This window comes from Nomia melanderi, chromosome 6 (genome assembly GCF_051020985.1).
Source record: "Nomia melanderi isolate GNS246 chromosome 6, iyNomMela1, whole genome shotgun sequence".
Lineage (NCBI taxonomy): Eukaryota > Metazoa > Arthropoda > Insecta > Hymenoptera > Halictidae > Nomia > Nomia melanderi.
In genome coordinates, this window is record NC_135004.1 from 19,076,670 (window position 1) to 19,103,036 (window position 26,367).

Here is a 26,367-nt window from a genome sequence, read left to right on the forward strand (position 1 = left end):
CCGCGGATTTCGAATCTCAAGACTTCGGTCTATGGTGTAAGGTGTTTACCGAAGTTTGTGAAACTACAATGTACTTGGGGCGTTTCGTGAACATGAAATGCAGCTTTAGAACAATTCTTCTTTTTATACAAACTGCAATTACCATATGTACTATGCGATGCGTACTCACTCGAGTCTCGATCACCACCCACGTGCAAATTATTTCCGCGACGATATTAGATTCGTCTACACGTATAGAAACATTTAATATTTAGATGAAAAAAAGTTGAAAAGAAACACATATATTTTGCTGTACCGACTGCTGTAAGTACAGACAGATTTTATTTTGTTCATTTATATATGTGGTAAGATGCGTAATACATAGTACAATACACACACCCACACACACACACACACATGTATACTTACCGTGCATACATACTTATTTACGTATAAACGTAAAGTTGTATTTATTTCCGAAGAAATCAATGAATATACATACAACTATTTCATAGAATAATTTAGTCGGTTTAGTCGTCATTTATTATTTCCACTTTGATCATTTTGAGAGGTAGGCTCGACGAAGAGGAGAATTACTTGAACGTTCTGTTGTTACTCTTGACGATCGTTGTACGAATAAAAGTAAATGGGAATACAAATATCTATCCAGATGCGATACATTGGATTTTTCGAAACCGCGTATGTAGAAACTAACCTCCTTCGATACCCATACTCATTCCAGACACGCGCACACACATACAGACACTTTCTCGTGTACAGTCTTATCCAGTTAACAAGCTATTTTATTCGGGTAGTCTGCTAGTACACTGGACCATTTTGATACACCAAGGTTTCTGAACTGTAGGCAGAAAGTTTGCAAACGATCCCATTCCAAGAGACGTCTCTAGCGATGTTAACTCATGCAATTGATTGGCAAGTAAGTTGAACGTTTTGCCGTGTGCGGCGTCGCGGTCATTTTGATCAGATTCATCGTCATATGCTACACAATTATGTAGGTATGTATATACTAGATAAAGAAAAATATATCAATAATTGTCGTGGTACGATATTAGTTTAACGAAATACCACCTTATCGAAGCTATATATCGTATTTATTTCGACTTTATCGTTTCACGGTCCTTTTCGATCTTTTCAAAATACCTCTCGGTCAATGACTTTTCCGATTTGCGAGTAACGATGGGCAGGTGTATAGCCAATCGTTATTTCGACGATCGAATGCCGAGCGAATAAGACTTTTTCCCAATGATTTTTCACGCTATTCGATTGTATTCACATTTTAAAGTGTAGTCAGAATTCTAATAGAAAGAAATCCGAATCACAGATTTATCCTTGTTTACATTGTATAATTATTATCATAGTTTTAAATGGAGACGATATCGTTACAATTTAACAAACTAACATCTTGAAGTAGAAAATATTTTCGAGAGAGTTTCGATATTTCGAAATAATTTGAAAAGGTACGGTTTACGATTATTGAAACGAAACGAGCGAGGTTTTTCGACTTGCAACATATAAAACGCACCAGAAATTTGCGAATTGTTTTATTCGTGTCTATCGATGATAACGTATACGAAATACTGTGTCGTTAAGAATGTACCCGAACGATTCGATCAGATTGAAATCAAAGATAATTTGAAAAATTCGCATACTCATCTTCTCGCGCATTGATAAACGAGAATGAACAGGTTGAATCGTTTAAAAGAAGAAAAAGAAACGGAAACACGAGGAGGAGGAGGAGGAGGAGGAGGAGGAGGAGGAGGAGGAGGAGGAGGAGGAGGAGGAGGAGGAGAAGGAAAAGGAAAAGGACAGGGATAAGGATAAGGACAAGGAAAAAAGAAAAGAAACGAATGTAATGTGTCGCCTCGCGAGACGATCGGTGTATCGTCCACTCACGCTGACGGCAGTTTATATACAATTTCAGACTATCGATCGCGATTTTGTTCTGAATGTTCCATGTACTATATAACAACACGGCGGAAAACAGGGACAACTGTTTGATCGAGGAATGAATTTAGCGTATAGACATCGGTATCAAAATAGTGTCGAATGTAAAATTAAACACCGAATGTCGATTACACATTTGTACGAGTTAACGCGAGACCTACGATAACGGAACCGTATAAAAATAAACTAAATCGTTCGAGAATAGGAGCTAACGTAGAAACGGCATAATGGAATGTGATGTATATCCGTGCACTGTACGAACAATGATCGTACGTTGCACGATTGTTGAAATATCGGTGATTTTGGAAGGCATCGTAATTTCGAAATTGGTTTTCGCTGTTTTTGTTCTGCGTATTGTTGCGCGTGCCGCGCTATAAGTACGTTGGATATACGTAATAGCTACGCAAAAGTCGCATTTCACGTTTAATTTCCAGATGTTTAGGCGTCCGCTGAGAACGTTATCGACGACATCGTTCGCGCAACACCTATCTTGCAAAGGACACGTTTTAAAGCGTATAAGGTACACGCGTACTTTCACGATCCAAAGTCGTTGCTCTTATCGGGACACACGACCCTCGGAATCTCGCTAAGAACGATTCCCTTTGTATACGTACACGTAATTTAACGTAAAAATATATATATACATATATATATTTATATATAAATATATATATGTATGTATATCACACCTTGAAAAAATTGCATTTCAATCGAGACACTCGATACACGCGTGGCGTGTCGATGGAAAGAAGTTCCTTATCTACCTAAAACGAATGTGAGTCTCATTGGTCAGAGTGGAAGGTGATACGTCGTTTTCTCACGCGCATTTTCGTTACTGGTATATTATTCGCCGATACAATCGCATAATTCGATTAATTCAACAGTACCATAAACAAAACATACAGCGAAAGTAAAGTCCCCTCTTGCCCCTATGCCATCGCGGCACAGCGCCAACTTTCCATCAACGTACCACCGCAAGTCCGGTAATGACTTCAATTAGAGAGCGTTCGAGTATTTATCGGTGAATCGATATATTGTTCGTTAGTTTCCGGAAGAAGCTAATGTGTGTCTCTCTCTCTCTCTCTCTCTCTCTCTCTGTGTGTGTGTGTGTGTGTGTGTGTACCGCATAAGTACTCGATGTAAAAGAATAAGAAATTTCTTCGAGAATACGATGAAAGAAGATTTTCGAAGAGAAGAAAATCATTGACCAAACGACTGTTAAGCAAATTACTTGGTATTCGACACATCGAACAATTACAGACGACAAACTGTAACCGATTATCCAGTTGTTTGTCGGAAATGGAATATTTTGCTGAAAGTTGCGGTCGTTGGTCGATTCGATTCGAGGGGAGGATATGCAGCTCGTCCGAATACAATAACGTATTTGCGGTTCCGCAACATCGTGTTCGTTCGACGAGAGATCAAGGATGAAGGATGAAGGAAGATGAACAAATGATAAGAACGAGAGAAAGACGAAAGTATCGATAAGTTTGCACACAACGGATTCGAGTACAAATGAAAAACACGTACCTTGGATAGACCCCATCTTGATGTTCGTCGTCTTCGTCCTGCCCCCTCTTTAACCAATTCCCTTCGATTGCGCGTTTTAAAGACGACAAACTCGAATAATGCAATGCGATGCGATCATTTGAAAAGATTTCAAAAGTTTATCGGTACCTTTCCACTCATGTATATGGCACTGTACAGTAGAAGAATGGATTTTCTCATTGCGACCATGTAATTGCCAAAGTTACACGTCCAACGTTCAGTTCGCAATGTAGAAACAATTATTAGGTGTTTCAACGAAAGATGCAATTCTAAATGAGTTTTGATCGGTACGTGGTTTACGGTAAATGCTTACATATCTTCCGTGATGATCGCAACGATCGCAACGACCGCAACGACCGCAACGATCGCAACAACAGCAAAATTGTGTAAGAGAAGATTTCCAATTGAACTCGATAGACAAATACTTGACACTTGACGAGCAACGAATAGCGAGGATTTACGATTTCGGCGTTGTTCGAATGCGTTACAGAAATGTTGATTAGCTTACCGTTGAAACGAGAAAAACGTGTGTGTTCGACCGAGACCACCGAATACAAATCGATAAACGAGTAGGAAAAAGCGTCGACGCGACGCAAGCAGTTGATATCGAATACATCGAGAAAATAGAGAGATTCACGCGACTACCATACACATCACTTACATTTGCTCTTTCCGTCGAGTAATTTTTTCCAAAGATCAAACTGTTCGCTATATTTAACCATGTGGATACTGATGCTCCGTTGAACATTGTAAGCACTGTACGATATCTTTTTGTTTAAGAATTCGTTGGCATGTGTCCTTTTAATTTTCAGTTTATCGGCAACGATTCCAGTCACGAAAACATCTTCGAGCTTCAAATACGTCTGATCCAACGCGGCTTCGTACAACTTGCGTACTATATCGGTAGACAACAGATAAGCTGGTCCAGTAGTAAAATCTGGAAAAACGGCGTTCTTGAATTGTGTTCTAGATACGTAGTACTTGCTTTTCTTGTTTCTGATCGGTTTCCACTTTTTCGCCAATCTACCAAATATTACGTTCCTATCTTTCGCATGTTTCATCGCGAACGATTGCAAACGCGGGACGTTAATGAACATGTCGTCGTCCGTCTTCAATAAAAACTTCACTTTGGAACAATAACTGTCTACCCATTCCAAAGTAGAAATCGTTTTAAGCGTCAAATTTGAATAGGAATCTAAAAACTTCCCACGTATCACGTCGTTGTAAGTTTTCTGTTCTTTCTTTAAAATCACTTCTATTCTGGAATCTAGCGTCGCACCCAACATGAATAAGATGCTAATGTCGCTTCTCTGACCGAAATGACCCCATGTTTGTCGTATAGCCGTTCGTGCCTCTAAGTGGGTAGGCGCAGACATTATTATTATGACCAGGTCCATTTCCTTGCCAAAATTTGGACACCTTTCCGGTATAGGTACCGTGTGGCCAGCCTCGTAAATGGTACGTGCCAGATACTCGTTAGGAGAAGCAGCAGCAGCAGCAGCAGCAGCAGCAGCAGCAGCAGCAGCAGCAGCGGCAGCTGCCTCTTTGGTTTCGTTGGAAACGTTTACCGAAGATTGAATCAGAGAAGTCGACGACGTAGACGAAGTCGTTGCCGCGGAACTCGACAGATTGGCGATAATTTGCAGATTATACGGAGCAAATACAAACGGCTCGGAGGAAGCATTTTTAGGCGCCGTGGCAACATGCTGGTCGATGGTTGCGTTTACATGTTGCTTGAATGCCTCTTGATACGCGTCACGACCTATACGGGGATAAAGTATCTCTGATACTGGAAACGAAATAAGAAGACGCAAACTGAAATACTTACTGATATTCCGAGACATCGCGTACTGTGGGACATCGTAATAAGTAGTGCGATAATACGCGTAAAATGTCAATCCGATCAGTCCAAGAATAAGCATTTGTAAAGGACGATTGCGAAGATGTAGTAATTGATACATGATGACAGTGTTTCGCTCGACGCCTGCCTGCTGCCTGCCTGCCTGCCTGCCTGCCTGCCTGCCTGCCTGTCTGTCTCTTTCGTTTTCCGTGCGATCAATTGTTCATGATCGACATCGTTGCGGATCAGCTACGGGTCCAATGTGTCTGTTCTTTCGGTGCAGATTCTCGAAAATGTCACCGTAAAGATGCAAATATTCTGGAACCGATAAACAGGTTACTTCCATGTTGGTTCGCTCGACGCAAAAACACTCTGCATACGAGAGTTTCGGGTTCGCCGCACTGCTTTAACGTTGCACATGATTCGAACGGATGGCCAATTATCCTGAAGAAATCTCGTGGTAATTGACTTTTCTTTCCACCGTTAACCGATTTCTGCTAAACTTTCACGCATCGACATCCTAGTCTGCTCGCGTCCGTTCTCGCTTCCGTCAGACAAAGAGCGAGAGTACGTACAGCGACGAACAAAAGTATCTCGTACAGAGTAAAGTGTACAATACTACGGACAAATAAAGTACTCGCTCGTGTACTCGCTCGGCTACTTACTCGCATGCACGCGTACTCGGTTGCCTACTAAACGCTACATCAAATATTTACAACTATCGAAATAATTGCATACATCTTATACGTATATACATATACATTTTAATAATACACACGAACCAAAATATACGCGTAAGCGATAGTTTCGGTAGTCTCCACGGACGTTTATACGCGGCCAAGTTACATCCTGAGTCGGTAATTTTGTCTACTACTGTACTTTGACGTACACACATTTTATTCGCCCCCTCGAAATATTACACTCACTTGTTCCGTAGTGGCACAGACTCGAGATACACACAGACGTTGCAGCTTATGGGAATTATCGTCCTCGGGACCCCCGTACCATCTCGTTGTCACGCTCTTGGTTACCGATCGTATTGACAATACAACATTTTAACTATACAATTATTAGGTCGATTCCTACTAACAAGCTTAAAATGTTGTGTATGATCGGTAACCAAGGGCGTGACAGCGAGATGGTACGGGGGTCCCGAGGACGATAGTTCCCATAAGCTGCAACCTCTGTACGTATCTCGAGTCTGTGGTAATCGTCGTGTACGTTGCTTCATTCGTTTCTAGATGTCACTGTTCTCATTCGCGCGCCATAAACGAAAGGAAATTCAAATATTCACGGAGAGAGAATTGCATGCGAAATTTCGTAGTTTTCCTAGGGCTACGACGTCGAAGCGTTTCCTTTCAATTCGAAACGGTTGAAGATTCTTCCCAAAGGGTATTCGTATTCCGAATAACGACTCGAGAGACTATCAACTTCAACTTGAAATACAACGAACATTTCGGAAGGACGATGCTTTTAATGGAAGAATCGACATTGAAAAAGTTGAAAAAGTTGAAGGAGTTTTGTCGGAAAATCTGCTATTGTAATTTATATACGTGGCGCGAACGAGCGAACGAGCGAGCGAGCGAGCGAGCCTGTGAGTGAATGCGATCGATCGATAACCTATTTTTTGATAGCTGGCAAGCGGCCAGAATTTCGGGCAATCGTACTGACTTTGTGAAAGCAAATAACATAGCCTTGTGCTGGGTCACGAGTGTCTTTCAAAGTTTTTCAAAGTTCCTCAAAGTTTTTCGGTTTCCGATTTCGTTGAATTACTCCAAACCAGAAGCATAAATCGTCGATTTATTCATCTTCATTTGATTCGTCGTTTTACTCAACATCGCGACAACTACCTGCCAATCGAACGGATTCGCGTTTTCAACGAATACTCTCGGAAAATAATTTATTCTGTTTAGTTCGAGCTATTACGTTCTTTTACGTGTCAATCGTCAAAATATATCCCATTACGAACTTACATCATTCGGATAGATTATTGGCTATTATTCTAGATTTCGCATTAGACGAGTCATTCTCCGCGTCGAGCAAAAAATACAACACAAAAACGGAAGAATTATGCGATTTCGTGTAATGTAATAGATTTCGTTGCAACATTGAATTCAAAGTTCACTTATTATTGTCGCGTATAGCGTGCGTGAAAATGTGTTGTCCGATCGTGCCCGATCAGTTTGAAATTTCTGCTGGGAATTTGCTTCGTACGCGTACACATCGTTGAACGAAAGATATTCAAAGGGAAATTCTATTGCACCGCAACTGAACGCAACTGAACGCAACTGAACGCAACGCAACATCAGTGATAAAAGGTTCTGAGATTCAGTCAACATCGACGGCCGTGCCCAAACGATCGATGGCCCACTACCGTTTCGCCTCTGTCTAAAAACTATCCTCGATTCGAGCCTACCGTTGCTTGTCCCTTTTCCAATATTACTCGCCGCTTCGTTCTTCCCTTTCTGCATCTATTAGAGCACAGTCTCTTTAGTTTCTTTTCTTTTTCCTCTTCTCTCGCGTTTCCTTCGCGCCTCTGTTATTCTTCTGTAGGTTTCGTTAGACTTTCGCTCTTGATCGACTACTTTCTTAAACCGATAATGTCGTTGTCTATCATTATTTTACCGACTGATCGGTATATTCGAAACGACAAGGACAAGATTCTTTCTCGGCTGAGATCTTTGCATTCTTCCGATCCGTTTATCTTCTAGTTTCTTTCGCACTCTCCCTAGTCCCTCTGCTCCCCTATGAATCGAGAAGTTTGTCTTTGTCGTCGCAAACCGTTCCTCGTCGGCGTCGGCGTCGGCGTCGGCGCCGGCGTCGTTGGAACCGTTCGAACAGTTGGTCAGTTGACGAATAGAAACGGTCGGGTACATCGGTTCGCCACGGTTGTCGAGAGAGAGAGAGAGAGAGAGAGAGAGAGAGAGAGAGAGAGAGAGAGAGAGAGGGAGTCCAGCCGCGTCCACTCTCGCTAAATCTCACTGGAACTTGGCGAAAATGAAGAGAAATATTAGGGCTGTAAGCTGGTGAAAAGGTTGCCGGGGATTCGATTCGCTGCAGTCATTTCTCCGATTCGCGTTCGAAGCGAGTCTAAGGGGAACGGATATAATCATCGTTACGAAAAGGGGCACTAAAGAAGATTTTCGAGGGTAGATTTTTGACAGGACGATACGGACGCAGGATGATTCGTCAACACTCGGAGTCATCGTGGCCGCGTATTCTTTGAAAAAAAGGTTGGTTTTCCGACGGTTCGCAATAACGATCGTGGATATTATAGTGCGCGCATGCACGAAGTAAAGCGAGAAAGCAAACGAGAAAGTGATCGAGAGTGAACGAGAGAAAAGGTGAGAGGAGCAGGGAGTGTCGTGGGAGTAGTGGGGAAAGGAGCAAAAAAGGAGAAGATTATAAGGGTGATGTAAAGGGTCAGGGTGAGGGGATGAAGAGGAAGTGTGCACTGGGGGAACACAGTACATAGCCGATTCAAGAGAGGAGGCGGCCGTGGCGGTGAAACGGGAGAAACATCAGGAATACGAGCAGGAATACGAGCAGGAATACGAGCAGGAATACGAGCAGGAATAGGGGAAGGAATACCACCAGGAATACCACCAGGACCAGCGCCACGAGCAGAACCAGTAATGAGCGACGAGTGTCGAACCAGTGGGAAAGGGGTGGGAACGAGACCATTTACTCCGACAAGTAGATTTGTCGTTGAAATTATTTCGTTTCTCGACACACCCATCCCAATCAATGAAACCGAGATTCTACGCGCTTTCCATTCAACCGTTAGGAAACTTTTCCAAAGTAGTCCTTTTCGTAAAATCGATTGCTTCGATTTCCAAATTTTCTACAAATTTCTCTGGTTCTCGATCGAGAGTATTTTTCAAACGAAAGCCTAAAAGGAAACGTCTAGAACTCGAGTCGGGTAGGAATGCATACGGTGCTGTAAAAGTGGACGTCGTTGAGAAAAAAGCAAGCAACGATCGCGTAGAAAATCGGATATGCCGTCGATTCGTTGATCGACCAAATTGTTTGCAACATCGATCGTCGTATTATTGTCGTTCGTCCTACGAAATGTTTGTCCGCTTTCCTAACGCACGTTAAAATGATTATCGGTCTTCCTGGATGACGCAGGCCAGCGAAGAAGGAAACGTCAGGTTGGTTAATCTAATCGGAAGCGAGGGAACGCGACGAACGTCGATTCAACTTTCAACGCATCGTCAACGAAGATCGCTTTACGCTATTTCTATAATTTTTCTTCGCGTCGCGAATAAAGTAAATCAATTTCGCGGAAAAACTCTGAATAATTTTGTTCGTGCGCACAATTTGTTCCCATTTGTTCGATCGCTTTACGCTTCCGCATATTTTGTCGCTTGAAATGTCTTTCTACTTCTAAACGAGGAAAATATCTTGTCGTTTGTAGAGATTAAAATGAAAAGGTTTATTCCAGCCTTACTTTCAAGTTGTTGGCGACGCGACGCGACGCGACGCGACGCGACGCGACGCGACGGTAACGCACTGTACTGTGCATACACTATTGTACGATCGATCTACTTATTTACGTTGCCCCATGACCGATGCGAGGACGATTCTCTGCAAAGTAAAAGGAATATTCGTTGTACGTTGACTCAGCGATGACGAAACTCGATGTAGATCATGACGCGCGACAAACTGTAGGAACCATTTGCTATAAAAATGTTCGAGTGAAAAAGAACTTGTCGGAATGAGGGGATAAAGAAAGAATAGGAATGGCGGCAATTAAAATATTCGGAATTGGCCGTTCAGATGAGTTTTTGGACGTTGCGTGTTTCGGCATATACGAGAGGAACACGCTTCGCTCGACGAGAAACCGTAGAAGCAATTTCGAAAATTATTCGATCGTTCGTAGAGAAGAAAGTAGACGCATCGACGCATCATCGATCCGCGTGAACACGTATGCCTTGTACGTCGCACGTTGCACGTTGGCGGTTCACGTATGCCTACAAACACGCGCACGTGCATATATGGGGTTAAACTCTAAACTGGGGTTGAAAGAAAGATACAGAGTATCGAAAATTGCCCGTTCCAGTTCCACCTTATCGACGCACCACCTGAAAGTCATTTCCATATCCGGGTTTGAAAGTATGCGCGTGGAAAAGCTTGTTCCGCAGCTGTATACGGGCGGTCGAGGAACACGTACGAACTCGTCGCGATTCGAGTAATTTGATCCGTCGAAACGATGTCGCGTAACGGGTAACGTTTCTGTGTTCGCTGGGTTCGTTGTATTTTCGATGTATTTTCCACGTATTTCCTGGTTGGTTCAGGTATCAGGAACGGCAACGGACTCTTGACCAGATCAGACCTCCTCGGGGGAGGTCTTAGGGGAGCAGAATGATAGATCCTAGCTCGTCGGAAGAGAGCGACGAAGAGAAGAAGGAGCCCAAGGATGTCGGTGTCGCGGGCGGAGGTGGCAGCGGCGGCGTTCGCGGCGGAAGCGGCAGCTCGTACGGTTCTCGGCGACAAATCGGCCCGGGCGGAAGCCTCGGAGGCGCGAGCGGTCCGGCCAGCGGAAGCGCGAGCTCCCTGGCCTCGGGGACGGCGTCGCCCGGCGGGTCCAGCCACGGACCCATCGGCACGCCTCGCGGCGGCGCGCAGGACCTCGCGTCCGCTCGGGACGCGTCGAGCCTCGCTGCTGGCAGGAACTCGTTGTCTCCCTCGATGACTGCCGCACAGGACGCGGCCAGCTACTCTCAGAGACCCACCAGTCCCTCGCCTTCGGTCGCCAGCGAGAAGACCGAAGCGAACCTCCAGGTAAGCCTCTCCCCTGTTCGGACATCCTTCCCTTCGTGTTCCGATAACGTTCGATATTCCCAATACGATTTCGGCCTGACAGGACAAGCAAGAGCGCGAAGAAGAGGAGAGGAAGACCAGAATACAGCTGTACGTGTTCGTGTCGAGGTGCATCTCTTATCCGTTCAACGCCAAACAACCATTGGACATGCCTAGGCGACAACTAAAAGTAACCAAGCATCAACTCGAGACGATTTGCTCCCGCTTTCAGGTACACCTGTAACTTGTACCGTTTCTACGTAGCGTAACAAGTATATATATATATATATATATATATATATATATATATATATATATATATATATATATATATATATATATATATATATACATAGGTAGGGAGAGATAAGAACGATAAGAACGATAAGAACGATAAGAGCCGTTAGATTTTTCATTTTTCATTTTTCATTTTTCCTGGGATTTCAAATACGAAGATGATTGGAATCCTAACCCGGATCAATTCGGGCAATTCCTATTGTATTCTTGTTGCCTCTTACAGAGCTTCTTGAAGGGCGAGACGCAAATAATGGCGGACGAAGCGTTCCGCTATGCTATACAAAACTACTACGACATATTCTTAACATCGGACAGAGTAATGCAAATGGTACAAAGCGGCGCCTGCTCGCAGCTCGATTTTCGCGAAGTATTCAAGAAGAACATCGAAATACGCGTTCGAAGGCTTCCGGAAATGAACGGACTGAGCAAAGAGACTGTGCTTACGTCCTGGCTGGCCAAGTTCGATTGTATTATGAAAGGCACGGGCGACGAGGAGATGAAAAGGCCCTCCAGGATGCAACAGCAGTCTCTGATCTCGGAGATGATATTGTCGAAGGAGCAGCTGTACGACATGTTCCAGCAAATCCTCGGCATCAAGAAATTCGAGCATCAGCTTCTGTTCAGCGCTCTCCTGCTGGATTCGGCCGACGAACAGGCTGCCGCCATTCGACGAGAGCTGGACGGTCGGCTTCAAAAGGTCAACGAAATGGAAAAGGTACGTTGAAGTTTGCTCGGTTAGGCCTTTCTCTCGGGTTCACTGACCCTCGACGCGACGCTTTTCCTCCCCAGAATCGCAAACTGATGCCCAAGTTGCTCCTAAAAGAGATGGAGTCGCTTTACATCGAGGAGCTGAAATCGTCGATTAATCTGCTGATGGCTAATCTGGAGTCACTGCCGGTGTCGAAGGGTTCGATCGACGGGAAATACGGCTTACAGAAGTTGAAGCGTTACAATAACCGCCGCGAGCGTTCCCGCTGCCGCGGCCAGGGCTCGCTCTCGAAATTGGAGAGCGATTCCGCCGACACTGAACTTCAACTGACCAAAATGGACGTAGGGCTGTCCTTCCAACTGGCTGTGGTCGTGATCGAAGTCAGAGGCCTCAAGAGTTTGCCGGCTAATAAAATAGTTTATTGCACGATGGAAGTCGAGGGCAGCAAGAAACTGCAAACGGACATGGCGGAGGCATCGAAGCCGATGTGAGTAAAAGAATTCTTCTCCGACGAAGCTCGGCGAAACTCGACGAAACTCGACGAAACTCGACGAAACTCGGCGAAACCGATTTTCAGGTGGGACACCCAGGGTGATTTTACAACCACGTATCCGCTACCAGTGGTCAAGGTTCGACTGTACACCGAAAATTCAGCAATGTTGGCGCTAGAGGACAAGGAATTGGGCAAGGTGATCATACGGCCTACGCCGTTTGCCTCGAAACAACCGGAATGGTATCGAATGGTGGTCCCGAAGAATTGTCCTGACCAAGATCTTCGAATAAGGATCAGTTGCCGGATGGATAAACCGTTCAACATGAAACACTGCGGTTACCTTTACGCGATAGGCAAGTCCGTCTGGAAAAAGTGGAAGAAACGTTATCACGTGTTGGTTCAGGTCTCGCAGTACACGTTCGCGATGTGCTCGTACAAAGAGAAAAGAAGCGACCCTTCGGAAATGATGCAACTCGACGGTTACACGGTCGATTACACCACACCGGTTTCCGCCAATATCATGTTTGGCGCCAACTTGGACGGCGGGAGGTAACCGCGATTCGACTGATCAAACTTCTTTCAGACGATTCTTTAAACTATCCGGACATTATTATTCTCTCTCGCCTGGGAATTTCGATGTCGAATTAGGAATGCTTTCTATCCGGCAGGTACTATTTCAACGCTGTTCGGGACGGCGATACTATAGTGTTCGCCTCGGACGACGAGAACGAGTGTCAAACATGGGTGATGGTTATGTACAGAGCGACCGGTCAGTCGCACAAACCCACCCCTCAAGTTTCCGTCGTGGACAAAAATTCCGGCACGAATAAGCTACAAGGCGACGCCGATAGAGCGAAAAAGCATGGAATGGAGGATTACATTAGCGCGGATCCTTGCAAATTCGATCACCACGGCCTTTTCAAATTTCTCCAAAATTTGATCTTGGATTATCGACTAAACGATCCGTATTGTTCTCTAGGTTGGTTCTCCCCCGGTCAATTGTTCGTCTTGGACGAGTATTCCGCTAGGTAGGTAACCTCTACTAGCAGCTAGGAGATACCACTCCGGCTAGGATATACTCTCTGTATCCGCGTTGTCCACGCGTGTGTTACACAGGTACGGCGTACGAGGATGCTTTCGACATTTATGTTACTTGCACGATCTGCTCGACCGAATCGACCGAGGGCTCATGATAGATCCGACACTCGTACACTTTTGCTTCGCCTTTTGCGCTACTCACGTATACGGGAACAGAGCCGACAGCGTGGGATCCATCACTTACGAGGAAAAGGAGAAATTCCAAGAAATTAAGGAGAGGCTAAGGCAGATTCTAGAAAATCAAATCACCAATTTCAGGTAACACTGTTCGATCGTCCATTTATGTGCGCGTAGATGACACGAGTTTACAGGTTTGCTTGCTCGAAAGCATTCTGCTTATTCTGTTAATCGCACATCTACACAACTACGATAAATATCAATGTACCGCGATCTTTGGAAATCGAACAACAGGTACAGTTTTCCGTTCGGTCGACCGGAGGGTGCGTTAAAGGCTACTTTGTCGCTTCTGGAACGAGTCATGATGAAGGATGGCGTCACCCCGGTGGCTCCGGAAGAAGTGAAAAGTTTGATCAAGAATTGTCTGGAAACCGCGGCTCTGGTCAATTACACGAAACTCTCCGCCGAAGCAAAAATCGAGGACGACTTGAGCAGCGATGTATGCGTTCCTCCTAGTAAGAAACTCGAAGATCTTATACATCTTTCTGAAATGTGCGTGGATTTACTTCAACAAAACGGAGAGCATTACTCGGAGGTATTAGTTGGATTTCTAGAACTTCAAATTATTTTGTGCCGAATTCTCGAGATGAACGCGAACCTTTCGATAGCCTTTGCTTCGAGCTTGTTTAAGAACCAATTTTTTCGTCTAAATTTGTCGTTTCTCGAGGATTCTTCGCTCAGGGTGACGCACCCATCGCCCTGAGTTTGAGAAAATCTGCCCTCCGTACATGTGTGACGTCCAATATTTTCACGATCCGCTCCTACTACACTGTACCACAGGCGTTCGCCTGGTTTAGCGAGCTTATGGTGGAGCACGCCGAGATCTTCTGGTCCTTGTTCGCCGAAGATATGAACAAGGTTCTCGTCGAACAGCCGCCGGACACGTGGGACAGCTTTCGGCTGTTTAAAATCCTGAACGATTACTTGAGGGAGGACGGTGAGTTTCACAGCGAGGAAAACAAACGCACCGAGTATCTCTCCGTTTCAACTGAAATGCGCTCACCTTTCGCATTTTCTTTTCCTTCCGCTCGCAGACAACTTGAAGAACGGTAGGTTTCATCAACATCTGCGCGACACTTTTGCTCCACTGGTCGTACGTTACGTGGATTTGATGGAGACGTCGATCGCCCAATCGATTCAAAAGGGATTCGAGAAGGAACGCTGGGAAATAAAAGGGAACGGATGTGCCACGTCGGAGGAGCTCTTTTGGAAATTGGATGCTCTGCAATCTTTCATTCGCGATCTGCACTGGCCGGATCAGGAATTTCGCCAACATTTGGAACAGAGACTAACTTTGATGGCTTGCGATATGATCGAATCTTGTATTCAACGAACGGACGCCGCTTTCCAACAATGGTTGAAGAAAGGCGTAACCTTTACTTCCACGGATTACATTATTCCATCGGAAATGTGCGCGATGGTGAACGTTATTTTGGACGCGAAGAAGCAAAACTTGTGTCTATGTACCATTGACGGCGTCGACGTGGTAAGTCGAATTTCGAATCCTCCCGAGCATATAGGCGAATAACGAATAACGATTCTCGCGAAATGGTTCGCTTTCAGCACAACTATCACGCGAAAATCGACGATCTGATCGAGAAAACCTCAGCTGCTATGACTCAAGGCATGATCAATAAACTGATTACGGTGTTGGAAACGACGTTGTCTAAACTATCTCGTTACGACGAAGGATCTTTTATAGGTTCCATTCTTAGCTTCACGGTAATCGACTTTTCTCTTGCATAACGGGGCGCGACGCGCGAGGCGGCGCGCTACTCGACGAATACGGTGCGCGCGATCCATCGTAAAAAATGTTTACTTTTAGAAGGTATCGGGAAGCGGGAAAGAGATGGGACAGGCCTACATCAGTTTCACGAGAAACTGTATGGATCAAATTCGTGGCAAAGTTATGGACGATTTATGGATTCTGACATGTTTCGAGGTAAGACGCGATACATCGCATTTCTTTCCTGTCGCCGGCTAAAACGGCTTCGTGTTCTCCTTCGATTGTCGCAGCAATGGTACGCCGCGCAGATTCAGATGCTGTGCAGTTGGCTGATGGAAAGACCCGAATGCAGCTTACATTTGTATCAATGTACCTGTCTCGCCCATATCGTGAAAAAGATTTACTCCGACTTTGAGCTTCAAGGTGTTACGGAAGAAAAGCTCAATTCGGAATCATATCAGGTTATATCTAAGAGGATGCAAACAGAAGAAGCGACTTGTGCCTTAACCATGAGCGCTCAAAACGAAGAGTGAGTATTCGATCGAGTAAACCTCGCTCTCCCAACGCTCTCTTCGATCGGCAATGATTTCTCACTGGTTTCTCTCTCCGATGCTCGTTACAGGGGTCTTTCGGAGAATGGCAACGACGACGAGGAGCGCCCGAAGACAAAGGTAACGATCGTCGAAAATGTCGCCGGCGAAGATGCGAATTACGTTGCCAATATCAGCAATGTTACATCGAACGTCGTGGGAAAAGTTGGAAGCATGTTCGGCAAAGGAATCGGTGGTCTTTCTACCAAATTCAGTGGAGGCAGTTGGTTCTAATTACTGTAATTATTATTACCATATTATCGTTGTTACCGTCATCGTCAACGTCATCGTGATCGGAATCGTCATGATCATCCTCACTGGTATTGTCGTCATCGTCGAAACGATTATCGATATTATTATTATTATTATTATTATTATTATTATTATTATTGTTATTATTGTTGTTGTTATTATTATTATTATTATTATTATTATTATTATTATTATTATTATTATTATTATTATTATTATTATTATTATTATTATTATTACTACTACTACTACTACTACTACTACTACTACTACTACTACTACTACTATTTCTATTATTACTATAATTATTATCTTTATCTTAATTCTCATCGTCATCGTCACTATCATGACCATTATTACAGGTATTATTGTTACCGCTGTTGTTTTTATCGTTATCCATATCCATATCTTTATTATCACTATCGTTACGAGAGCACTTTCATAATAGTTCTGCGTTTGACTGTGAGTTTCTTTGGCTATACATATGTACATACATAACGGCACACACAGAAAGCGAGAGAGAGAGAGAGAGAGAGAGAGAGAGAGAGAGAGAGAGAGAGAGAGAGAGAGAGAGAGAGAGAGAGAGAGAGAGAGAGTGAGTGAGAGGGAGAGAGAGAAAGAAAGAAAGAGAGGGTGAGTAAGAGAGAGAGAGAGAGAGAGAGAGAGAGAGAGAGAGAGAGAGAGAGAGAGAGAGAGAAGGAGAGAGACAGAGCGCGCGCGTGCGCGCGTGTGTAAGAGGGAAGGGGGAGAAAGGGTTTCAACGAGAGAACTAATTAGAGAGCGTTTGAGCAGATTTCTCCCAATTGCGACTCGTCGAAGGAGAACCGAAACACGATTTCGGGTCTCATTTCCCGTCGATTCTATGCGCATTTTGCCAAAAATTTGTTTCGTCGCTCGTCCAGAAAACCGTTTAATCCGTTTGTCCCGAGATAATTCCTCTCTATTGTCGATCACAACGAGAACTAGCTCGAATCCGTACGATGCGACGTTCAAGAAAGTTTACAATTTTTCTTCGTATCTCTGCCACAAAAAATACACGTCAATATAACGTACTACCTTGCACAACTTGGGACCGATTAATCGCATACATTAGACATTGATCCGATAGGAATCTATGTCTGTATTTCTATACATATCCCGTTTCTTGTATATCTGTAAATATTTTCTACCTATCTCACGACTCTTCTATGACTCTTGCATATTGTTGGACGAATTTCTGACGTGTATCTATTCTGTGTAGTTCATATGTACGAGTAGGTATATATGTTTTCGAGTAGGTACCTTTCAAATGTGCACCTCTGTTACCGAATATTACTTTGTTTCGTTAAGGCGATCCTTCAACTGTTCGCTACTGATTTACAACTAGAAGAATGTTTCGATCGTTTCCGCGAAACTCTTGTGTTTTCTTACGGTTAAGTAACAACTGTGAAACGTCGCAACGATTATCAATCTCTCCGATTTCTCCATTTGTCAATCTTCTCCTTTGCTTACACGAGGAAAACATATGGACGAACGGTCGAACAAATGGAAAGCCAAAATTAGGGAAAGTCGTGCCTGTCTTCCGGTTACGCGCGTGCGCGCGTGCATGGGTGCGAGTGCTGCGTGGGTGGGCGAGTGCGAGTGCGAGGGCGAGAGCATGCGCGTGTGTGTGTGTGTGTGTGTGTATTTATATATATATATATATATATACATATATATATATATATATATATATTCCAATCGGCAGATAGTTATGTGTATATATATATATATGTAGTTCTTTGAAAATGTGTGTATATATATATACAGATAGGTATATATACACATAAACATGCATATACATATATATACACATATGGGTATACATATTTGATCGTTTAGTTGTTGTTCGGCGCTCGAGGCGACAAACAAAGGTGTTAGCGAAAAATTACTAAGCCAGACGCGTGATACTCGCGCGCTGCTATTCTTTCATTAGAAGACGAGGAATGCTCGCTGCATTCGATAACAGTTGTCGATAACAATTTCTTTGTACATACCCTAGTAAAATGGATCTGAGAAGAAAGGAAAAGGAGATTTTTATACCGTGTAACTTAACAGGTTGAAACGCGATTGCGCGCGTCCAGTAATGCGTCCAACTGTACGTCACGATTACAAGCTGACGCATCGTCTAGCAGCCTGATGCAAACTCTCATCCGTTCGATTCGATTCGATTCGATTCGATTCGATTTGTCTGATAACTTTCTTGGATTGCTCTCTGCAGTTTGCACGTATTCGTACACGATTACCAATTATCTACTACTGATCGCAGTACCGATTCAAAATAGAGAAATTTCAAACAACGCGCACATCAGTTACAATTTGTTCTTTCATATCAGAAATGCCTTTCGTAGCCTTCGTCTAGGCATATATTGCGTAAATACGTAAGTGTCGTTGCTAGTTTCACCGAATTCACGAAATACCGATAGAACGCAGAAACTAAACGAAGAGGACGAATGATCCTACCGGTTTTGGTGCTAGGTTTCGTAGCTCGCGCGCAGCCGCCAGTGCGCGTCGGACCGTCGATGATATTTCCATTGCGATCAAGGGACATTCGATTCTCCCTGAACTTTAATTATCCACCTAAATGCGCATCTTGGCAGTTAATGGCCCGCAAGTAAATGTCGAAAGGGATTATTCGAGGCCTTTAATAAAATTAACCGTATCAGTTCATTGCAAAGCAGCGTCGAGATTTTTCGACGCGACACTTTAAGCGAAAAGGGGATTTTTCGACCCCGAACGTGCAAAACAAACGTACAACCGAGAATAGTGAAATGTTATTAAAACCAAAGTTAAATCGTTGTAGCGTATTTGCAGCCGATGTTAACGGTACTACAGTTATTATAATTACTACTACTATTACTACTACTATCGCTACTACTACTACTATTTCTTCTTCTTCTTCTTCTTCTTCTTCTTCTTCTTCTTCTTCTTCTTCTTCTACTACCACCGTCATTATCATCACAACTGTACCATTATCAGCATCGTGTCCATTTTGACCACACCATCAAGATCACTACTATCGCTATTATCAATTACAACAACTACTACTATTACTGCTACTACAACTGCTGCTGCTACCGCTGCTACTGCTGCTACCGCTACTACTGTTATCATTATCGTCGTCACCGTCATCATCATTACTATTATTGTTATCGTTGGTGTTGTTACAAGTTTGTATTTTTGCGACTCTTCTGCCTTTTTCTCTTCCGTCTTATTATTATTATCATTATTATTTATAATTAATAAGAATGGAACTTCTTCCTTAGGCATTGTAGATATCGTTTCTTTTATAGCGTTTCATTCGATTCACTTATTTCTCTCTGTTTGAACTTTCACCGCACATATGCGACGTACTGTAACATATCGCACATACACGAACGTTCATAGATACAGATACAGAGACACAGCACGGATACGAGGAAAAAATAAAGAGCTTGGAAGCTCGTGATCCATACTTTGAACTCTCTCTCTCTTTACGTTTTTCTGTCACTCGAGCTTCATTGCGTTACCGCCAACGAAAGAATATCGATGAGAGAAACGATCTTTTATTCTAGCCAGTGTTCTATTCGATTAGAGTTCTATACAATTGTTGTTCTCTCGTTAATAAAATGCCCGAGAAAAAGAAAGAAAACACGGCCCAGAACGCCCAATGGTCCAGATACCCAAACTTGATTTCCTTCCGAAGGAATTTGTACGGAGAAGCGGTGTCGCGTGCTCGTAGTGTTTCTTTTCCGTGCGATCGTATCATCGGAGACCATTTTCCGCGATTGCCGGCAGTTTCTACGTATATATACCGATTCACTGTCGAGGCCCTAGTCATAAACCTTAGAGAGAAAGTGTCTTTGCGTAGAATGCTCCTGTACGAATGTTAGCTACGATGCATTTTCTATAAAGGCAATCCTCGTGCACGCACGCAACGCGCATTCCACATTGCATTCTCATTGTACCAAAAGCGAATACTTTTTGTAAATAAACAATGTACTAATGTTGGTACCTTGTCTCGTTGCTTGAAGGATTTTCAAGGGAATTCGAATTCGAAAGGAATCGAGTCGAATTCTCTGCTAGAATACATCGCGTCGCGGTCCCACAGTTCCGGTACTTTTCAATCGTTTCCATCACATCTTGGCTCATCGATTGTTCGTTCGAGATACGAGTACCGTGGCCCGTGTAATCAGCTGGATTACCCAACGACGTTGGATCGTTTGCAGCGTTACTCGTTCGATGTTCCGCAGATGATTGTTCCTTCGAAAGAAATATCCGAAATATCCTATGGCTACGGTCACGTGGTAGTGTATCAAGGTATTTACCTGAAAGTTCATTCGCTCTTCTGTCTGCCGATTCTATCGGCGATTAGAAGCGATTACTCCGCTTCGCGATCGAGTCAACTGTGCTTCGCACAAAGGAGCAAGGAATAGCGGACGAAACGTTTGAATGGCAGTTATTACTTCTATAGAACTGCCAACACGTTTCCAATGCGTTTGAAATAGTGCGCGAACGCGTACCTTCCGACAAACGGGTCATATCGAATATTCCGTCACGATTGGTCGAGTAATCGGTTCTCTTCGCGCGATTGGCTAGAAAATCTTATGCTTTCGCGGTATTATCGTTATCGCGACCAACCACCGCACCGAATTCTGCAGAATTTTTATACAGAGATTTGTACGTCACATGCGAGACGCAAGTGTCCGTAGCATATGAAATAAAAACTAAACGTTCGACAATTATTCTCCTTTAATGTTTGCTAAGGTATCGAATATAGACTATCGCGTATATAGCATGTAAATGGGGGCAAAGGTGTTTCATAAGAGTCAGCTTGCCGACCTTGAGCTTCTCTAGTTCTATCGTTCCGCATTCGGTTCGTGGTCGACACCGTGGCGAAATAATCTTGAACCAGAACTGTTGTTGGGACGAACCAGTTACCAGCAAAGATATATTCGATCGATTGAAACGATTATACGTTCGTGGATTATTCGAAAAGTTTACGGCTTACGATGTTTTCGGTAAGTAGTAGTTCACTCGGGAGAATCATGAGCTCGAAACATCTGACGTTCCAATTTCAAAAACGAACGAAACGTGCTTCTCATCGTTCACAACTGTTTCTAGTCTGCCGTGAGAAATACCGTCCGACGTTCGTTCTCGACGTCAAAATGGGCTGCCGCGCAGCAGGTGAGAATGATTTTCATTTAATCTTCCTTCCTTCCATTTAGAAACATAACCTCGATGCTGTGACATAATACCTTTCTCGTTCGTTCTTTTATTATTCTTTGAACGACTCTCGACACGATCGAGTCGATCATATTTTCGCATATTTCGTTCTTCACTCTTCTCAATCTATTCCGATCTTTTGTTTCTTCGATATAGCGTATCAAAGTTCAATTGGTTGCACTACACGTTGAAGGGCACCAAAGGTCATTCAATTTCAATTTCAATACCATCGCAGTGAAGTTTTCAAATCAAATGCGTACAATTCTTTTCTTTTCTTTTCTTTTCTTTTCTTTTCTTTTCTTTTCTTTTCTTTTCTTTTCTTTTCTTTTCTTTTCTTTTCTTTTCTTTTCTTTTCTCTCCTTTTCTCTTCTTCCCTCTTCTCTCCTATGTTTATTCGATTCGTATCGGACAAGAAATACAAAAGTTCTATTTTCTTCCATCTTCACAGATGACCGTACGAGATGCTTTAAACTCTGCTCTGGACGAGGAAATGGAAAGAGACGAAAAGGTATTTTTGCTCGGTGAAGAAGTAGCTCTGTACGACGGCGCTTACAAAGTTTCTAGGGGACTCTGGAAAAAATACGGAGACAAGCGTGTTATAGATACTCCTATTACAGAAGCAGGGTTTGCCGGTATCGCTGTAGGGGCTGCCATGGTAGGTCGACGTATATCTTTGGTACCGTACGATAACGTCATAAATTATTCTAAATAGTACATGGACATTTCTTATTTACCGTTCGATAATGTTATTTCTTCTGCAACTACATTTTTAGGCTGGTTTACGTCCAGTCTGTGAGTTCATGACGTTTAACTTTTCGATGCAAGCGATCGATCAGATTATCAATTCTGCGGCTAAAACATTTTACATGTCCGCTGGCAGAGTAAACGTACCAGTCGTTTTTCGTGGGCCTAACGGAGCAGCGGCAGGCGTAGCGGCGCAACATTCCCAATGTTTCGGCGCTTGGTATAGTCACTGTCCTGGTTTAAAAGTAGTGTCACCGTACACCAGCGAAGATGCGAAAGGATTATTAAAAGCTGCTATCCGGGATCCCGACCCTGTCGTTGTATTAGAAAATGAGATTTTATACGGAGTACAATATCCTATGTCTGACGAGGCTTTATCGAAAGAATTTGTCCTGCCGTTTGGTAAAGCAAAGATTGAACGTGTCGGGAAACATGTGACGATAGTGGCTCACTCCAAGGCGGTCGAACAAGCGCTCGAGGCAGCAAACGAACTCGCTGGGAAAGGTGTAGAGGCGGAAGTAATAAATCTGAGGTCCTTAAGACCGCTAGATATAGATACAATTGTGCAATCGGTGGCAAAAACGAACCATGTTTTGACCGTGGAACAAGGCTGGCCGCATTGCGGTATCGGAGCAGAAATTAGCGCAAGAATTTCCGAAAGTGAGTTCTCTAGATGAATTATTAAGAAATCATCTAATTCGATTCGAATAACGATCTCTTCGTTGAATTACAGGCGAAGCGTTTTACCACCTTGATGCTCCGGTGATTCGTGTTACAGGGGTTGATACCCCTATGCCTTATGCGAAAACATTGGAAAGTGCCGCTTTGCCGCAAACGAGCGATGTAGTGTACGCAGCGAACAAACTACTCGGCCTAGTAGAGTAACTACGTCTAGAGATTTCTAGGTAAAATTCAAATTTCCCATTTGTTTCTCCTCCCAGTTTCTTACTTACCTCCTCGTACCTTTTCCCACTTTAGCGTCCTCTAAATTCCTTCCTTGACAAAGGGAGTATGTAGCGGAGAATAAGTACAAAGTTCAATGACGATAAAATGAGTCATGGAAATTTCTTTAGGCGATTCCAAAACAATCACACGTGAAAAGTTTGTGTTTATCGATCTAGTACGTAGGTGCAAACGCATATAGTTGGGAATAATGTACATGTGTATATACGTATACGTATACGTATACGTATGTATATGTATACGTATGGAACAGTCGCGTGGTTGAATATTTAAATAGTCTCATAATACCACAATAGTGTTCAAGTAATTTAATAATCAATTTCAACCTCTTTATTGGTAAACGAAATCAATTCTTGCTGTTCCAACCTTCGAATATCAAATTAATTTAATAAATTGTTATAAAAACAATTCGCTGAACATAATCGACGATACGTTAGTGAAATGAAAAACTTGTAAATTACCGGTATATATACTAAATGAACGTATAATCGTTGCATTTGTTTATCAATTATTTATTACTGAAACGTAATAAATTGTAATATACATCAAGTCCGTTTATACCCTTTCATTGGTAACAATTTGACTACTGCCACTGCTAATCACGTTTATTTTTTGCATGGTATCATCATCTTCCACTGATAGTCACGTATGATACATGCGTAATAAACAGCATGTTACCACAGTCATGTAGCGTTCGAAAGCATCTCTCAATTCGCCGTCTCTGAAAGAGGAAATACACTGCTCTGTACAGAACAAATTGTCCATATTAATTTGTTTGGTTCGTTCCTCACCTCAGTACATCCATATCTAGCGCGCACTGAGTGTAAACCGTTAAGAAATTTCTAAGATCCGTGTGACTCCAATTGACTTGACGCCAAGGTTCTACACACCTCTCTACCAATTCTAAGAAAAAGAACCTTAAATCTCTAGAACGATGAAGATTACATCCTATTCCTAATATAGCTCTAGAATACGAACGAAAATTGCCATCTACTTCTTGATAGGAACGTTCCAGAAGTATAGGTTTAAGTTTAATACACACTAAACTGTAAATAATAAAAAGCGAATTTTCAAAGAACAATGTATTTTTCGACGTTTCAACGGCTGAACGTTTAACGTATTTTTCAAGGCGACAACGTACTGTTTGTGATGCTTATCGTTCTCCAAGAGTACTCTGCATTCTGCTAGTTCTAGTAAAAACTCTCTGTCCAAATCTGTATCAAAGTATTCGGAACCAACGCAACGATACGTCCATAGGCACATCATACTGTTCGCGCAATGATATAAATCCGGAAATGTTAGAAATTGTAGTTTCCTCTTGTTCATCTCGAATCGAAGACACGCGATGAACACCACAGCCGCGTATCGCCTGTGCATCCACGAGTATCAATTGATTATCAGTGCTATAGGATATTCAGGGGTGGGTTATTCATAGTTTTGTATTTGTTGTTACTTGGCAAGGTCTTCGGAAAGTAAAAAATGTTGCTCGATATTCACTGCTAAGGAACCTGGCAAATCTTCGACGACTTTGAATACCCTCTTGACGTTGTCGTACTGCCTACGGCAACTTTTCAACGTGATGCCGGTTTTCTCCGATACCTCGTCCATATCTTTTCTACTTTTCGAAGTCAATTTTTTACCTAATAATTCTCTAATAACAATATCGTCGAACTCGTAGTACCTAACCAAGAAAATCGAGAAGGTTGAACGAGCATGCGCTACACAACAGGGTGACAGTTGAGGTTTCGTACGATTGTAAAATTCGCTTACATTTCAATAAGCATCTGACTAGTTTGAGGTTCTATCTGGAAAGCGAGCTGTTCGCTCGCTAACTTTGTAGGGGTATGAAGCAGTTTCTCCAAAAGAGCGTAAGTTCGATAATGATCCAAAATGTCGGAGGCAACTAATTCGATCGGGGCATTCGTTTGATGACATATACCCCGCTGGTGCAGAATGTTGACTGCGTCGCTTGCTAAATTGTCGAATAAAATCATTGATTTAATCAAGGAATGCAGAGAGCAACGCTCCGAATCGTATATGCCGAAGAAGTTCGTTTGACAAACTCACAGGAATGACCGTCGACCCAAAGTTGATAGATCTCAGGATCGACGAGCGTGTAATTACTTATAAATACGTCGACCTCCGACAACATCCCGAACGCACGCTACTTCGATTCGACGACAGCGAAGATCTGTACGCGGTTTACAGTTCAGAGTAGGAAGGTTTTTCTCGCATAGAACATTCAAGGCATCGCGATCGTACGCACGTTCACTTTTCCTTACACTTTCATATTTGTCGATCACTCACATATTCCTGTAGCGCGGTAGGCAGTCAGGAAAAGGTAGAAAGAGTACCGAAGTCGACTCGATCAATATAGATTCATAGTAGAATCGATTCGTTGGATTCCAACTATGCAACTGTTTCAAAGAAACGTTCGAAAACCACACACCCCCCACTCGACTCGGCATCGAGAGATTTCTCTGGCAGATTCGGAGATACCGACAGGGCGAACCGTTGGACGTTTTATCGCGCCATCTGCTATCGCGAACGGTTACTCGGTTCTACCTAGCCGCACGGTAACGGTGACGGTAACATTGTTCGTAATCGAGAAGCATACGCGATAAGTAGAAAGAATATTCGAAAGCAGCAGAACCGAGAGATATATTATTATATTGTAGGTTCGAATTACTCGAATTATATTGGTCTTTACGTTAGGTATCGATCGGACAGACGACGCGTTACGCGTCGTGTCGCTGCGTGTCAACAAACAGTCCATTGTTTTCGTTTTCTGGTACAATCTCGTGTTCAATTAAAATAATCAACGGACTTTGAGTCCTGTAACACGTTGAAGTAACATGTCGCGTTCCAGCTCCGTTCCGCCGTTACGACGATGGTGTATATCTTTACGGGAAGACCATTTCGAATCTGCTAGCGGTACTTACGTTGGGTATTTACCAG

The 26,367-nt window shown here is 43.2% G+C and overlaps 4 protein-coding genes across 22 annotated transcripts; 2 read left to right on the top strand and 2 right to left on the bottom strand.

The window, feature by feature from the left end:
* Positions 1-147: 147 nt before the first annotated feature.
* On the top strand, positions 148-21,492 carry Cadps (calcium-dependent secretion activator 1). 15 transcript variants are annotated; one of them, XM_076368456.1, is made up of 16 exons: positions 148-307; positions 795-916; positions 10,633-11,119; positions 11,202-11,369; positions 11,658-12,149; positions 12,224-12,630; positions 12,721-13,185; positions 13,305-13,664; positions 13,753-13,992; positions 14,146-14,448; positions 14,682-14,848; positions 14,946-15,397; positions 15,475-15,633; positions 15,737-15,853; positions 15,928-16,166; positions 16,260-20,490. In XM_076368456.1, exons 3-16 carry the CDS (start codon positions 10,700-10,702, stop codon positions 16,459-16,461), a joined length of 4,191 nt encoding a protein of 1,396 aa, XP_076224571.1. In that variant the 5' UTR covers positions 148-307; positions 795-916; positions 10,633-10,699; the 3' UTR covers positions 16,462-20,490. The 15 variants fall into 15 exon arrangements, with proteins under 15 accessions (XP_076224571.1, XP_076224572.1, XP_076224570.1 ...); XM_076368457.1 differs by having other exon boundaries at positions 155-303; XM_076368455.1 differs by lacking the exon at positions 148-307 and adding an exon at positions 419-682.
* LOC116430163 (beta-1,3-galactosyltransferase 5) lies at positions 1,527-7,866 on the bottom strand. 5 transcript variants are annotated; one of them, XM_031983927.2, is made up of 3 exons: positions 7,749-7,866; positions 5,321-5,650; positions 1,527-5,254 (listed from the first exon to the last, which is right to left on the bottom strand). In XM_031983927.2, the coding sequence occupies exons 2-3, from the start codon at positions 5,451-5,453 to the stop codon at positions 4,146-4,148; spliced, it is 1,242 nt and encodes a 413-aa protein (XP_031839787.1). In that variant the 5' UTR covers positions 5,454-5,650; positions 7,749-7,866; the 3' UTR covers positions 1,527-4,145. The 5 variants fall into 5 exon arrangements, with proteins under 5 accessions (XP_031839787.1, XP_031839786.1, XP_031839784.1 ...); XM_031983926.2 differs by lacking the exon at positions 7,749-7,866 and adding an exon at positions 6,259-6,408; XM_031983924.2 differs by lacking the exon at positions 7,749-7,866 and adding an exon at positions 6,115-6,264.
* Pdhb (Pyruvate dehydrogenase E1 beta subunit) lies at positions 21,186-24,166 on the top strand. The gene is made up of 5 exons (XM_031983808.2): positions 21,186-21,497; positions 21,601-21,663; positions 22,151-22,357; positions 22,476-23,106; positions 23,180-24,166. Exons 1-5 carry the CDS (start codon positions 21,489-21,491, stop codon positions 23,329-23,331), a joined length of 1,062 nt encoding a protein of 353 aa, XP_031839668.1. The 5' UTR covers positions 21,186-21,488; the 3' UTR covers positions 23,332-24,166.
* Fibp (acidic fibroblast growth factor intracellular-binding protein) lies at positions 23,906-25,902 on the bottom strand. The gene is made up of 6 exons (XM_031983807.2): positions 25,477-25,902; positions 25,180-25,381; positions 24,863-25,090; positions 24,551-24,778; positions 24,201-24,455; positions 23,906-24,130 (listed from the first exon to the last, which is right to left on the bottom strand). Exons 1-6 carry the CDS (start codon positions 25,559-25,561, stop codon positions 24,052-24,054), a joined length of 1,077 nt encoding a protein of 358 aa, XP_031839667.1. The 5' UTR covers positions 25,562-25,902; the 3' UTR covers positions 23,906-24,051.
* Between the last annotated feature and the right edge of the window lie 465 nt (positions 25,903-26,367).

Bases quoted from the DNA above. Each gene is read 5' to 3' on its own strand.
- Cadps (XM_076368456.1), top strand. From the start codon at position 10,700: ATGATAGATCCTAGCTCGTCGGAAGAGAGCGACGAAGAGAAGAAGGAG. The intron at 11,370-11,657 runs GTACACCTGTAA...TGCCTCTTACAG, and splicing joins CGATTTGCTCCCGCTTTCAG to AGCTTCTTGAAGGGCGAGAC. The intron at 15,398-15,474 runs GTAAGTCGAATT...GTTCGCTTTCAG, and splicing joins CCATTGACGGCGTCGACGTG to CACAACTATCACGCGAAAAT.
- Pdhb (XM_031983808.2), top strand. The intron at 21,664-22,150 runs GTGAGAATGATT...CCATCTTCACAG, and splicing joins AATGGGCTGCCGCGCAGCAG to ATGACCGTACGAGATGCTTT. The intron at 22,358-22,475 runs GTAGGTCGACGT...CTACATTTTTAG, and splicing joins TCGCTGTAGGGGCTGCCATG to GCTGGTTTACGTCCAGTCTG.
- Fibp (XM_031983807.2), bottom strand. From the start codon at position 25,561: ATGTTGTCGGAGGTCGACGTATTTATAAGTAATTACACGCTCGTCGAT. The intron at 25,382-25,476 runs GTGAGTTTGTCA...TCGACAATTTAG, and splicing joins TTGGGTCGACGGTCATTCCT to CAAGCGACGCAGTCAACATT. The intron at 24,131-24,200 runs GTGAGGAACGAA...TTCCTCTTTCAG, and splicing joins CTAGATATGGATGTACTGAG to AGACGGCGAATTGAGAGATG.
- LOC116430163 (XM_031983927.2), bottom strand. From the start codon at position 5,453: ATGTATCAATTACTACATCTTCGCAATCGTCCTTTACAAATGCTTATT. The intron at 5,255-5,320 runs GTAAGTATTTCA...ATCCCCGTATAG, and splicing joins CGCGATGTCTCGGAATATCA to GTCGTGACGCGTATCAAGAG.